At 43.1% G+C, this 13,207-nt stretch overlaps 1 protein-coding gene across 3 annotated transcripts in view; it reads left to right on the forward strand.

The window, feature by feature from the left end:
- Positions 1-13,207, forward strand: part of LOC142027480 (phospholipid-transporting ATPase ID-like) — a 75,726-nt gene that overhangs the window by 41,840 nt on the left and 20,679 nt on the right. For all 3 annotated transcript variants that reach the window (XM_075021745.1, XM_075021744.1, XM_075021743.1), the window contains 7 exons: positions 391-479; positions 5,669-5,865; positions 7,022-7,230; positions 9,352-9,395; positions 10,973-11,138; positions 11,932-12,120; positions 12,979-13,094. In XM_075021745.1, the coding sequence (XP_074877846.1) occupies positions 391-479; positions 5,669-5,865; positions 7,022-7,230; positions 9,352-9,395; positions 10,973-11,138; positions 11,932-12,120; positions 12,979-13,094 (1,010 nt within the window). The remainder of the gene's footprint in view (positions 1-390; positions 480-5,668; positions 5,866-7,021; positions 7,231-9,351; positions 9,396-10,972; positions 11,139-11,931; positions 12,121-12,978; positions 13,095-13,207) is intronic.

Consider the following 13,207-nt stretch of genomic DNA (forward strand, 5'->3'; position numbering starts at 1 on the left):
CTACACTTTTTGTGAGTATAGACCTTCTATTGTTTCTATACTGCTGTAGACATGTGAGATGATGTATAATATGTCACCAATAACACAGCAGTATCGGGTCTTCTGTGAAAAGTAATTAAACCTGAAAGAGAGGATTGACTGTTGAAAGAAGAGACCAGGGTCAAAATCCAAAATTAATGGCTTTATGTGTCTCTCTCCATATAACCTAAGACAAGTGACTTAACCTTTTTCTGCCTAAGTTTCCCACTGGCACTGTAAACAGTATGTACCTGCTTTCAAGAAAGCTATGATGGGTATTTATGCTGTAAAGCACAGTGGGGCCTCAGAGGGAATCAGCTTTAGAACAGTTAAGCTTTATTACTGAAATTCACAACTGTGTTTCATCTCCAGGGCCAGACACCAAACTAATGCAGAACAGTGGAAAAACAACTTTTAAACGGACGAGCATTGATCGGCTCATGAATGTCCTTGTGTTGGTGGTAAGTCTCATTAATGTGTCTTCACTTCTTCAGATGTATTAATCATTTCCAGATGCTCCACCTCTTTGTCCAACACAAATGAGAGAATATCAGAAGTGACTAATGATAAAAAGAATTATGTAATAATTTATTAGCAGCCTGAATTCCGCAGTGCCTCTGCCAGCCCTTCTTGCAAAGCAAGACCATTACATTGACAGCATTAAGGACCTTTCTTCTGAGCTTTTCATTTGCTTTGCTCTCCCTTGCTTTGCATTTTTTTTGTGAGAATCACTCTGAAGCCTACAAATGCTTTTTTCCCTAGTAATTTTGTCATTTTCCATTTAAATAAACATTAGCAGTTCTCCCTCTTCCTCTTGATTTCTTGGCATCTCTGGTAATATCTGCATAGGACTTGGTAATTGAGTTTGTTAATTTACATGATGCCAGCTTCTGACTTAACACATTAGGATAAATGTTAGACATGGTCTCATTAATACTCAGAAACTGGTGTTTTTAGCAGCTGGGAAATTTGAGAACACTAATCTTACATAGCAGACACTCTCCTCAAATAAGAAAACAGATCTGATTTGAGGGTAAGGCTTGTCAGTGATTTTAACAAATGGTGAACACTTCTAGGCAGAGGTAGTGATTCTTTTATGGAGGCTCTCCCAGGTTTTTTTGAGTTCAAAGCTGCTCAGGGAATGAAGACATACACTCTAACACTGCTTTACTCAATGTTGCTTGAAGAGAAGCTCTTAAGTTTTAGGCTTTTATTTTCCTTTGGGTGCAAGTTTTTCATGCTTTTACATGCATGCTGCACCACCTTTGGTTTATGACACTGGGAAGGTCTGGTTGCCACTGTTCCCTCTTCTTCCCTCCAGCCCTTGCTCTCCAGCCCAACCTGCCAGCCAGGCTGGGACCAGGATCCAACATCAAGTGCTGGAGCAAGCCCTGGGGAAGACAAAGCTCGAGATGTCTGACAGCAGCCTGCCCACCACAGCAAGGCTGCCCTGAGCTCTCGCTGCCCTGTGTGACTTCACGTCTCCTCAGCGCTGGGGCTTATAGCACAAACATCTCCAAGACTGCCCCACTCCCCAACCTTGCCACTTCATCCCAGCCCCTGCCCTCCTGCTTTTTTTCTCAGGATCCCAAAAGCTCTTTAAGTGGGTTCATGGATGGGAGTTGTTACAGAGCAAGCTGTGCCTCTGTGAGACTGAAGTAGTGCCAAAGCAGCAGCGCGGTTATCCTGACTGCCGGAGCTGTGAAGCAGTGTCCTGGATAACTGTGTACACATATTTGCTGTAAAGCAGGGCCACAGCACAGAGAGACACTCCAGAGTCATCTTCAAGCCCTCTTGAGTCCTTGCTCTGTGTACAGTAAGAACACAGCCTTGACTGTAGTAACATTACACCAATCTCTGCCAAGTGAAAATCTTGATTACCATCATCAACTTGTTTTCCTCAGCGTTTTCTTCCCTCGCATTTAAGGGGACAGCAAAATCAGGCAAGGTTTGGGCCTCTTCCATTCAAAAATTTGCAAGTATTTGAAAAAAATCACATTTTCTTAGGTGTTCAGCTATGTCTTAGCTGGAAAGGAGGATGGGCTGTGCAGTAGGGCTGTGGGGGATCCACAGGGCACAGAAATGGAGCAGACTAAAACTGAATAGGTAGCTTGGAATTTAGCATTTGATTAAGGTTTGCCAAATCTCCTTTCAAAATCAAGGGTCCCACCCAGCGGTTTCAGTCTGTTTGGCCTCTCTTCATGAATGCAAACAAGATGAATTTACCTCCTAGCTCCATTTTAAAAAGCTGAGCAAGTTGCAGTTGATTGTATCAGCCTCTGCCTGGGTTCTTGGGCGCTGATGGAGCGAAGGGTGTGTTTTTCTCCTTCACACATTTTTAAGGCACCTAACATTTTAGTGTCTAAGTAAAGCTCTGTCCTACCCTAAGTACCAGGCTCTTTGCACACAAGAGGGATGTGGCATCAGGTCCTTCCAGCTCACTGGGTGGTTGAAGGTTACAATGCGCAGTCATAAAAAGAGGCAGTATATTGCGCTCTTGAGTTTGGAAATACAAAGCAGCCACAGCTTGCTATAAATAGGTCATTTTAAGTGTAATGAAACTTGTTCCATGTTAACACTGGCAAAGCTATTTCATGTTTAATTGTCCATAAAACTTCCAGGCACAAAGCAGTGTTTAAGCAGAGTTTGCCAATGGAGTCCTGGTTAAATGTCGCCCTGGTCTGTCCCAACAAGGGTTAATCAGGAGTGAACCTTTCCAGATGGCAACCATAACTGTTTTTTCATGTTTGGGAGTGTTTCTCGGCAATCTGAGAGAGAAGTGAATGTTCCTCCACCAGGGATGCACCCGCCAGCTCCAGGAATGCATTTTCCTCCAAAACTTGCTTTTTAACAGGTTTGGGGAAGCATTTTTTCAGAGAAATAGGGCTGTCACCTTCATCTCTTAAACAAGCTACTGCTTCAAATCCTGGAGCAGAACTCAAAGTGCCAATACAGAAACCGAGACAGTTTGAATTCACAGTCCAACAGGAAATGTTTGTCAAAAGTCACCTCCTCTTTACAAAAATCCTACTCAGTCCTGCAGAGGATCTTTTGCAGCCAGTGCATGGGCAAGACCCAGAGAGGGAGAATGTTCATGCTAAGAAGCCCCATGAGCATCCACAAGCCTACGATCAGGGTTTTTTCATGTCCTTCTCTTGCAGAGCTGTGGTTATGATTACCACACCCTGCATACAGTTGTTTCTCCACACAGAAATTAATCTCTGGGGCCACTGTTAACATCTCGGTCATTTGCATTTGTGTTGAAGTGAACAGCATGTTAGTGAACTTTGTGTAAGCACAAGTATTGCACACAAGTTGAGCTGTTAGGGAGGAGAGAGTTGACATGCAAAATGCACATAAAGTAAAATGTACGTAAAACAAGTGCAGTTGTAGACAAGAGCTGATGTGACATGGGTAAGTCCAGCTGCTGTCTTGCCCCATGGGCATTTCTGTTGCTGAATCACACGTTGAATTTCCTACATGGATTGTGATATTGTACAAACTGACAGTTCTTAACCTGTGAGGAAAACTAATTAATTTCTTTTACAACAGTCAAGGTCTGCAGAGAGAAGTAGTATCTTTTACTTGACCAACAGAAATATCTATAAAAATACACAGGCTTGTCTGTTTTCTCAATCTATGTCTATTGGTTTCATAAGGGACATTACCTGTCCCTGGGTCATGCCTCTCATATATCCTTAAGTCCTGATGATTACAACAGCACGAATTGAAGTCCGTTTTTATCACTGATCACAGAGGCTTAAAAACACTGCACCACATTCCTTACCAGCAAGCAAAATGGTCCCCATTTCACAAGTGGAGTAATTTATTGGGCCTCCCACAATTAAACAGAAAGCTACTACTGATGTGGGAAATAAATATGTCCCCTGAAACTCAGTCCAGCACCTTTACTTACTGCAGTACCCTTTTAGCAGCTTCTTGGTATTAAAACTCAAGTTGGTCAGATGTGAACTTTTCACCAAGTGATTTAAATCACGCCATAAAAATGTTCTTCCTCTCCTAGAGTACCTCAGCAACACAAGTATCAGCTTTATCAGCAATGTTTCAATGTTTGTACCTCAATTATTGTTTTTTAAAAAGGTTGATTACTGTTTTCATGTGATGATTGTTACTGGGTGGCCTTACACATAATGGCCCAACTTACTGATATTTGCTCTCTAATGATTATACTTGCAAAAGATTATTTTTACTTGTTCTGTTGTGCAGCCTGTTGTTTCCGTATTTTCACATTTTTTATTAGGACGTTGGTTGTTTTAAGTCAAATGTTTGAAGAAGTCTGTATCAACAGAACTGGTTTTATTAATCATTTGTCCAGGAAGGATGTCAAGTTGACTTCAGTTTATCTTTCCCACGATCACCATTTCTACCTTCCAAATATTGGAATTATGTTAGCAGATTTTCAGGGTGGTGGTGCTTCCCAGTTTTCAAAGCATTGTTAAAAATTAACCTTACTTATTAGAGAATTTCTCAGCTAGTCCCTCTAAGCTTTCATCTTTAAATTACCTGGACCCACTGGATTGAAAATGCTTATTATTAGCAGATAGAGCCACATAGTGTTCCTTGTCACAGAACATAATCTATATTTTCCATCTGCTATGTCATACGGGATAGAAACTTCCTTCTGCTTTCTTCCTCATTCATTCTTAGAGGGCTGTCTCTTGAACATGTCTGCTTTTCTCACACCTGTTCATGAGTTTACCTTTTTCTTTTTTGATATTTTATATGACTATTAGATACTCATAGTTCTATAATTCACTGCAGTTTATAATAATTTCTGTTAACTTCCCTTCTTCCCCTTCTTTTTGTATTATTTTCCAAATAATTGTATTGCTATGTTCTTGTCTTCTTTTAATCATGAATGCTTTATGACCTATGTAATGGTTTTGTGTCTATTAAATGGTGTTCCTGAGCAAGTCCCAGTTTTCATTAAGGTGTCTCACTTTGAAATTCCCTTCCCAGTTGCTCTTCCCCTGGTTGCTTTAGGCCTGCAGGAAATAGGCTTCTCTAAAGTCCAAGGATACACATCGCTGGTTAGTGTTGCCTTCTGTTTGCTCAAAGAAAATGTAATCAGGTTGTGATGGCAGGTACCAAGGCAACCATTAGTTCTGAGTCAGTGATTAACTCTCCTTTAACCATCAGAATGATATCCAGTGCTGAATTCCAACCTGCACAGTGCTGGATTTTCTGTGTTAGAAATTATATTTAGTAGTTTTTTAGAAATGGCGAGGAAAACTATGATGCACCCAGCAAACAGCCAGGTAAAGTCCTCCACGCAGTTTCTATTCCCAAGTGTGCAGCCAGATGTTTGAGGACCCACATCTCAACTCACCTCTAATGAGATTTGATATTTTGCAGCCAGCTGCCCATGAACACCCTGGTTTAGGTGTCTGCTTGGGACTTAAATCCCCAGCTGTTTGAGGTCTTGTGATTCCAAATCGCCAGACTCTGCACTGTGTAATTTTGTCCTTGACGTAAAAGTGTCATAACTTCGCTGTTTTTCCTCCTTTATCCCTAGGAACATTTTCATGTGATTCATGCTGTCCAACCCAATCTCTTTAGGGTCTTCTGATTAACCTGTACATAATAAATTCTTTGTTTCTAAAATGCAATATTTTGGGGTTTTTTTCAGATCTTTGCATTTTTAGCACTGATGTGTCTTATCCTAGCCATTGGCAATGGCATCTGGGAGTATGATAAGGGCTACTACTTCCAGGTCTATCTGCCCTGGGCAGAAGGTGTCAACTCTGCCTCCTACTCTGGCTTCCTCATGTTCTGGTCATACGTGATCATTCTAAACACGGTGGTGCCAATTTCGCTCTATGTCAGGTATGTGCCAGAACCTACTTTCATGTTTCATCTTAGGAGAGATTTAGCTCTTGCCTTAGCTGGGAGCAGCATTTTCCCTGGACATAAATGCAACTCCATTGTGGACAATTGCTCATAACCACAGTGATGCTTTTCTTATTTCCGCTGCCTTTGGACGTGAGGTTTGGAGCAGGGACAACAGTGAGCCCTGGAAGGGGAGAGGATGATTTTGCAGTTAAAGGGGAGGTATGGGAGTCAGATACTATAGGAGTAAGGCTGGAAGCCTGCTACAATTACCATCTTGCTCTCTCCCACTTGCACTGCCCATCAAACAAAGTGAATGGCATGTTCTTTGAAGTTGCTGTAGGGCTCATGTGAGGAGTGGTTTGCCAGGTAAGTAAGTGCAGTCAGGTTGAGGATCCATAGTACTTGGTGCTATATGAGCAGAGTGAATGTCTCTACCTCCCAGAGAACTTAGTGCCATGTTGGTTATTGGAGAGAGGTAAGCAGGGGTAAAGAGTAGGCAATGCATCCGTGACACTCTCAGAACCTCGAGGTTGGGGTGTAGACTGTATAGTTTATCATTGCACCTAACCCTTCAAACAGCTTTGCTACTGAGACTCTCTTTCATGTTGGTAAATATGAGGAATTAATCCCGTTCCTGTCTAGTATGTCACACCAGCAGCAAAGCGGAAATTCATGTCATCTGCAAACTGATACGGCTCCTTGGTTGTATTGAGTTACACAATGACTTGCTTGTTGTGGAGCTGTGGGTTGTTTGAGCCGTGGCTGCACTCATCCCCTGGCACAGGGCTCAGCCCAGCCCAGAGCCCTGCTGGAAACTGTCCCCATCTGAGCATCACTCCCGAAACTCCACCAAGTGAAACCCACTGCTCTTGCCTTGCTTTTCAGTCTGAAAAAACTTTTCACATACATTTATAAGATGTTGTTTTATAAATAAAATAAAGGAATTTACTATAAGCCTAACAGATTGTTTCAGTGGGACCTGCTTCAGCACTGCTTGCTACAGGCCATTTAAGGACAACCTGAGGAGTACACCCTGTCATTACCTTCCAAGTTGTCTTCTAATTGCAATTGCTAATGGTGGTGCTGAAGATAAAGATCTTGTCCCTTACACTAATGAATATTCCATCACCTCCTTCTTCTGTTTCACCAGTGTAGAGATTATACGCTTGGGTAACAGTTTCTACATTGACTGGGACCGTAAAATGTATTATCCGCTGAATGACACGCCAGCTCAGGCCCGTACCACTACGCTCAATGAAGAGCTGGGGCAGATCAAATACATCTTCTCAGACAAAACAGGAACTCTCACTCAGAACATCATGTGTTTCAACAAGTGCTCCATCAATGGCAAATCCTACGGTATGTTATCTATTTGTCTTACTCTCTGAGTTTTATTCCATTGTATGCCTCTTGGTCCAGAGACACTAAATGTGATATCCAAAAGAGAGTGTCTTGTAAGAAGCTGCAGTGATGAAGCACAGAGCTGCCCATCAGGGATGCCTGGACAGCCCTGATTACATCATTTGCATATCTTTATATCTTTTTTCCTGTCCCTTGTTTCCCCTTTTTGCCACCCTTTTACTTCCATTTTTCTGCCCCAGTATCATCTCAGCTAAAGAACCTGCACCTTATTACTTTTTCCTCATTGGTCCCTGTGTTCCTACATCTGTATTGAAATTTGGGTTTTTTCTGATATCACTACCTAGGTAATCTCAGCCTTTTATGGTATTATTGACATGGTCACACAGGTATTGCCAGCCCTGCAAAACTTAACACATAACTCACATAACTAACTCCCTGTTAACCACTTGTGGTTAAGAGCCATCCCTCATGGGGTTATCTGCAAATTTTGTCAGCTTCTCACACCGTTATCTCTCACATTCAGCAATTTCTCATGTCATGAGCAGCAGTTTTCCACATCCTGTTCAGGTGGCTGAACCTTCAGTTGGCACCTAGTCAATGGTCTGGTCATTTGCCTTTAGCCATGACTTACTTCGCCTACCAGAAAAGTTTGTAGGGAGTTGGAAAAAATGGGAAACAGAAGTTGTTAGCTCTGATAGATCCTAACAGCCACTGACTTAAAAGGCTCATACATTGTATGGCCCCGGGCAGTTTTCTTCATACTGCTCAAGAGGTACTAACAATTCACAAACTGACTAATTGATTAACATCATTAGATTACCCCAGAGAAATTAGTCACCACTTATTTGTAGGTCGATGATTGTTTTGCCTGGGTCAGACCAGCTGATGGACTAGTGTGCCAAAAAAGCTTGTCTTTTTTTCTCAGTGCTATCAGCTGGCCTAATAAAAGAAGTTATTTCTTCCTATAAATCTTGTTTGGTGTACATTTGGAGACCACCATATCTCAAACAGTGCTACTATGCTAGCCAATGTTAGTGCTGCTAAACAGTTTAAAAAATACTCAGTCTGTTCATTCATGTGTCCTTAGCTGATTTTTCCAAAGTGAATGTCACCACTAACACAGATACAGGGTGTGGGTTCAAGAAAAGAATGAAAAATATGTGGGAAGAAGGTGGACAGTCTGTTGCCTAGAGTTTTCTAAATGCTTAGCTTCTTCCTAGGAATGTACTTCTTTGGATTTGCCAGAAAGGATGAAATAGTTTTGCTGCCAGGGAACGTAGTCCAGAGGTTTAAGCTTCCAAATGAGAAGGAGATGTCCAAAATCTGGGGGTTGCAGTTCCCAGGGGATCAACTGATGTGCAGTTGTCAGGAGAGATGACTTCTGAGTTTCTTCTATACCCTCAGGGCTTTTGTGAGGGAATACCACTATCTACAATTGACTTTGTTCACAATTGAGGTTGCTGGTGCAGGTGTGGATCTATCATTCATGTAATTCACCGTATTTCAATCTTATTTCAAGTGTTGAATCTGGCTGGGCTGGGCACAGTCCAAACCTTCCAAGTGAAATTTTTATTCAGGCAGAAAAAGTTTCAATAGTGTTTCCTGGAGATGAGATGTCTTCCACTTCTGTGACAAGGTCATCAGTTCAGGAAAAATGAATAGAGCAGCCTTGCTACCTAGAGGTGGGAAGAATGGGCTTTAACAACTCCATCTCTGTAGTTGTCCAGGGCCTGTTGCAAATCCAATACGATCCAGGAGCTGGATTTTATCTCACATTCCAAAGGGAAGGTACAAGAGAAGTATCCTCTGAAAGCACCTTTGTTTCCTACCTAACACTATGTCCTTTCTGGGTTCAGCATGAGCCAAGTCTACCTTACCCATGTGCCAGTCATTTTTATGATAACAGCTTTGTTTCAAGCATCTGTCAGTCTCTGGATTTTGCCATGGATTAATATAGAAGCTGATTGATATGAATCATCAGTCTCCAGTGCCCATGTCAAGAAACTTTTTAATTAGATACTAGCTTCAAAACACTTTAACCAATTTTTGTGGTAGAGAAGCTGAGACTGTACTTAACCCGGAGTTTGTGACTATAACCTCAGTCTTTCTTGCTTGCAGGTGATGTGTATGATATGTCTGGGCAAAGGATAGAAATAAATGAGGTAAGTGCTCAAGTGCTATCAGGATCTGTGCTTTCAGTTAACCTGCCTGCCTAGGTGCTAGTACACACAACCCACCCAGGCATAGCTCATGTTCTTGACCTTGCAAGAGCTCATGCTCTTGACCCTGACAGCAGGGGGGTGTGTTTTTGTGGATGCCAGAGGATTGCCAGAGTTGCATTCTCTTCCAGTAAGCCTGGTTTAAAACTGCAGGTCAGCTAGCCTGAGTGCCCACTGTTTCCTCGGCTTCACATTCTAGTGCGTGCACAGCTCCTCTTGAATACTTGGCTGTTGATGATTGTTGGAAACTTGGACATTGGTGAATTTTATTATCCTTGGCAGTTAATTAAAGCTTTGGTGGGGAATCAGTGAGTTCAGTTCACATCAATAACAAGGTCACTGTCAAATTCCCCTAATGTCTGGACATTGGAAAGTGTGAAAATGGGTGACTTCTCCATTTCTTTCTAGCCTCTGGTTGCTGGCACAAACCCACAGGTCTGGGATTTCTAAAATGTCTGAAGACTGCATGCAGTAATCCAAGTAATAAATGGCAAGATGATGATGAAAATCCCACTCCTCATTCCAATGATTCATTTCCAGGCCATTTAAAACTTAAATTACCCACTGAAATTGGCTGTTTGTGACAAGTGCAGTCCCTCCAGACTGCCTTAGCTCAGGCAACAAAATGCAAAGGGCTGGCTTGCTTGGGGAGACATGCTGGTCTGCTGCCAACTGGCTGCCCAGCAGCTCCTCCTGCCCATGATACTTGCCAGAGCAGAGTCCTGCTGCCCACACATCCACCGTGTTGCAGTGCCTGGACCTTGCTGCGCAGATAAGTGTGTGTGAGGGGTGGGTCTGTGCTCTTGTGGTGTGTGCTAAATGTCAGCTTGCAGAGGTCAAAAGGATGACTCCCACCCCGGAAACTCTGAGCTCATCAGGGATGGGGTGGAAGTCAGAATCGTGCCGGGCAGGCTCAGCAGTGCATTCCTCCATGACACATCATGCTGTGAACTTCTGGCCATATCTCCAGTACGTTCCCCTCCACTTGGGGCTCCTTGTTTTTAGACAAAACGGTCAGTGCCAGTGGAGTTGAACCTTTACATCACTTGTCTGTCTTCTTTTTTCCATATCAGGATTTTTTTCTTGCTTTGGGAGAACAGGGTGGAGAACACGGCCTTTTGAATTGGGCTCCCACATTCCCCTATCACAGGCAGCCATTGACATCAGGAGCATGACGCCTCCAAGCAGGCATGTGTTGAAGACAGGCATTTCTTCGCTATAGAAATCCTTTGGGAGTGATCCTGTAGGAGCACTTGCTGTCATACAGAGAGGCAGCTTTAGCTAATGAGGTTCTCAGCCTGAGTGCTGCTCTGAAAGGCACTTCAAGTGCTTGTCCTCTCCTGTGATTCAGTAGCTTTCATGACCCCCCTCTTACTTAGACTCACCAATCTCTGTTATGAACAGCCCTGCAGGAGAGGATCCTTTATAAATGTGAGGAAGAGGGAGGGGTTGTGATGGGCAAGCACTGGTGTACAGGCATATGAGAGCTCCACAGATAACACCGAGCCTTATTTTTGCAGAACACAGAGAAGGTTGATTTCTCATACAACCAGCTAGCTGATCCAAAGTTTGCCTTCTATGACCATAGCCTGGTTGAAGCTGTGAAGCTGCGTGATGTCCCAACGCACAGGTTCTTCCGGCTGCTCTCACTTTGTCACACAGTGATGCCAGAAGAGAAGAAGGAAGGTGAGGACTGTTGAAGGCACCAGGCTGAGTGGTTATGTTCACCCCGCACCACAGTATGTCTTCTCTCCACAGAAGCTGTTATTGGTCCTTTTGGCTCCCTGGTGATTTTCTGTAGTATATGGCTACACATAAATCAATGTCTTTGGAGATGCCACACGGGAAGAGAAAGGACCAGGGCCTCCACTCCCTGTGTGTTCCTGTGGTGGAGCTGACACTACGGCGAACACCACACCTCTGGAGTGCGGAAATTGCAGGTGCCACAGCTTCCCTGAGGTGGCAGATGGCTTGCCCCACTCTTTCTCTACTCTGCACCAAGTCCCATAAAGCAAAAAGCATAAAGCACCTATCCACTAGAGACTCATTAGCTCCACTCACCCAGTGTTCCCACAGGTATTGGGTCAGTCTCCTCAAATCCCAGACAGGGTGACTGTGCTTTAAAGGCTAGAACCATTAATTGGCACACATAAGGCGACAATACTGATGAGAAAAATACATGCAGATGTAACTAGAAGGGGTGAATTCCAAGGAAGTTGTGCTCTCAGTGAGATCTGTTGGACTCCAAAGAGTGATAAAAGACCCCAAAATAGTCTAGGAGGCCTCTTGCACTGGCCTAGAGGATGGGTTGATGGGACTTGATGGACACATGTGGACATAAGGTGCTTTTTAGTGCTGCATCTCTGGGGATAGACAGAAAAGCAAAGGATAAACTGCTATATAATATCTTTGATTTTGTGTTTGTTTAGCCTCAGAAACTAGGCAGAAACCACATTACTTTTTCTTTCTTGCATGTCAGGTAACTTGGTGTATCAGGCCCAATCTCCTGATGAAGGAGCCCTTGTCACTGCTGCCAGAAACTTTGGATTTGTGTTCCGGGCTCGCACACCGGAGACCATCACCGTTGTGGAAATGGGAGAAACAAAAATCTACAAACTCCTGGCTATTCTTGATTTCAACAATGTTCGCAAGCGAATGTCTGTTATTGGTATGTTCCCCTTGCTCCCTTCTTTCTTTCCCGACTTTTTAGGCTCTCAAGTTGGCCCTTCTGCTGTAATGCCTTTTCCTAGGAGACCTCCTTTGCAATGCTTTCTGAGTAACATTTACTTCTGAGCGCTTGAGATGGGCTGTCTTGACTTTTCTATTACACAGCTACAGTGCTAGATAAAAACTTAACTTAGGCAGGTGAGAGAACATATTAACATATGGACAACAATGATGCAGCAACCTCCTGAAAATATTAAACTTTTTACATATCTTACTTCTACCATGATAATGCAGGAAAGACCTTCCTTCTAATCAGCTTGAAAATTATCACTGAAATCTGAGAAAGTGGGAAAGAAGAAATCAAGGACAAGGAGAGAAGCCCACTTTCCCAAAACAAAAATGGAGAAATGATTCAAGAAACCTCCTGTAGCCTTTACTAGCACTCCAACATCGCCAGATATTTCAGGAATTGGAATATCATAACTGTAGCAAGAGAGTGGTAGTACCTTTACTGGTAGGAGCAATAAGAGCAGCAGGACCAGTTCCCTAAGAACAAATCGTTCTTGACTTTTGAATGCATGTGTCCTGCCTGAAGTGCTGCCTGTAGGAACCACACAGTTCAACAGAGCATCTGCTCAGACCAATGCAATCTGGGTACAGTTGCCTGTACTGCTGCTGCAAAGGTGGAGAGTAGTTGCATTATCTTCTTTTCTAAGCAAAGTTTGTCTTGATTCCTGGGAGTTTGGCAAAACTCAGTGGAGTTCAGCCACCTCTAAAAACCTTTGTTTTGATGGAAGTGCTGTGAATCACAAGTGCATCAATCTGGGATTTGTAGCATTTCTTTTCCTCTTCCTTGCAGTGCGGAGTCCAGAAGGTGACTTGACTTTGTACTGCAAGGGGGCTGACACCATTCTTTATGAATTGCTTCATTCATCCTGTGACTCTCTGAAAGAGGAGACCACAGAACACCTGAATGTAAGTGCTTCCTTCTGCACAACATCTCTGCATTTGACAGTTTCCTTTTCTCCGGGTATAGAAACGTACTTTGTGTTAAGACAAAAAACATATTTCAGAAACAGTACCTAAGC

The sequence above is a fragment of the Buteo buteo genome, chromosome Z (assembly GCF_964188355.1).
Source record: "Buteo buteo chromosome Z, bButBut1.hap1.1, whole genome shotgun sequence".
Taxonomy (NCBI): Eukaryota; Metazoa; Chordata; class Aves; order Accipitriformes; family Accipitridae; genus Buteo; species Buteo buteo.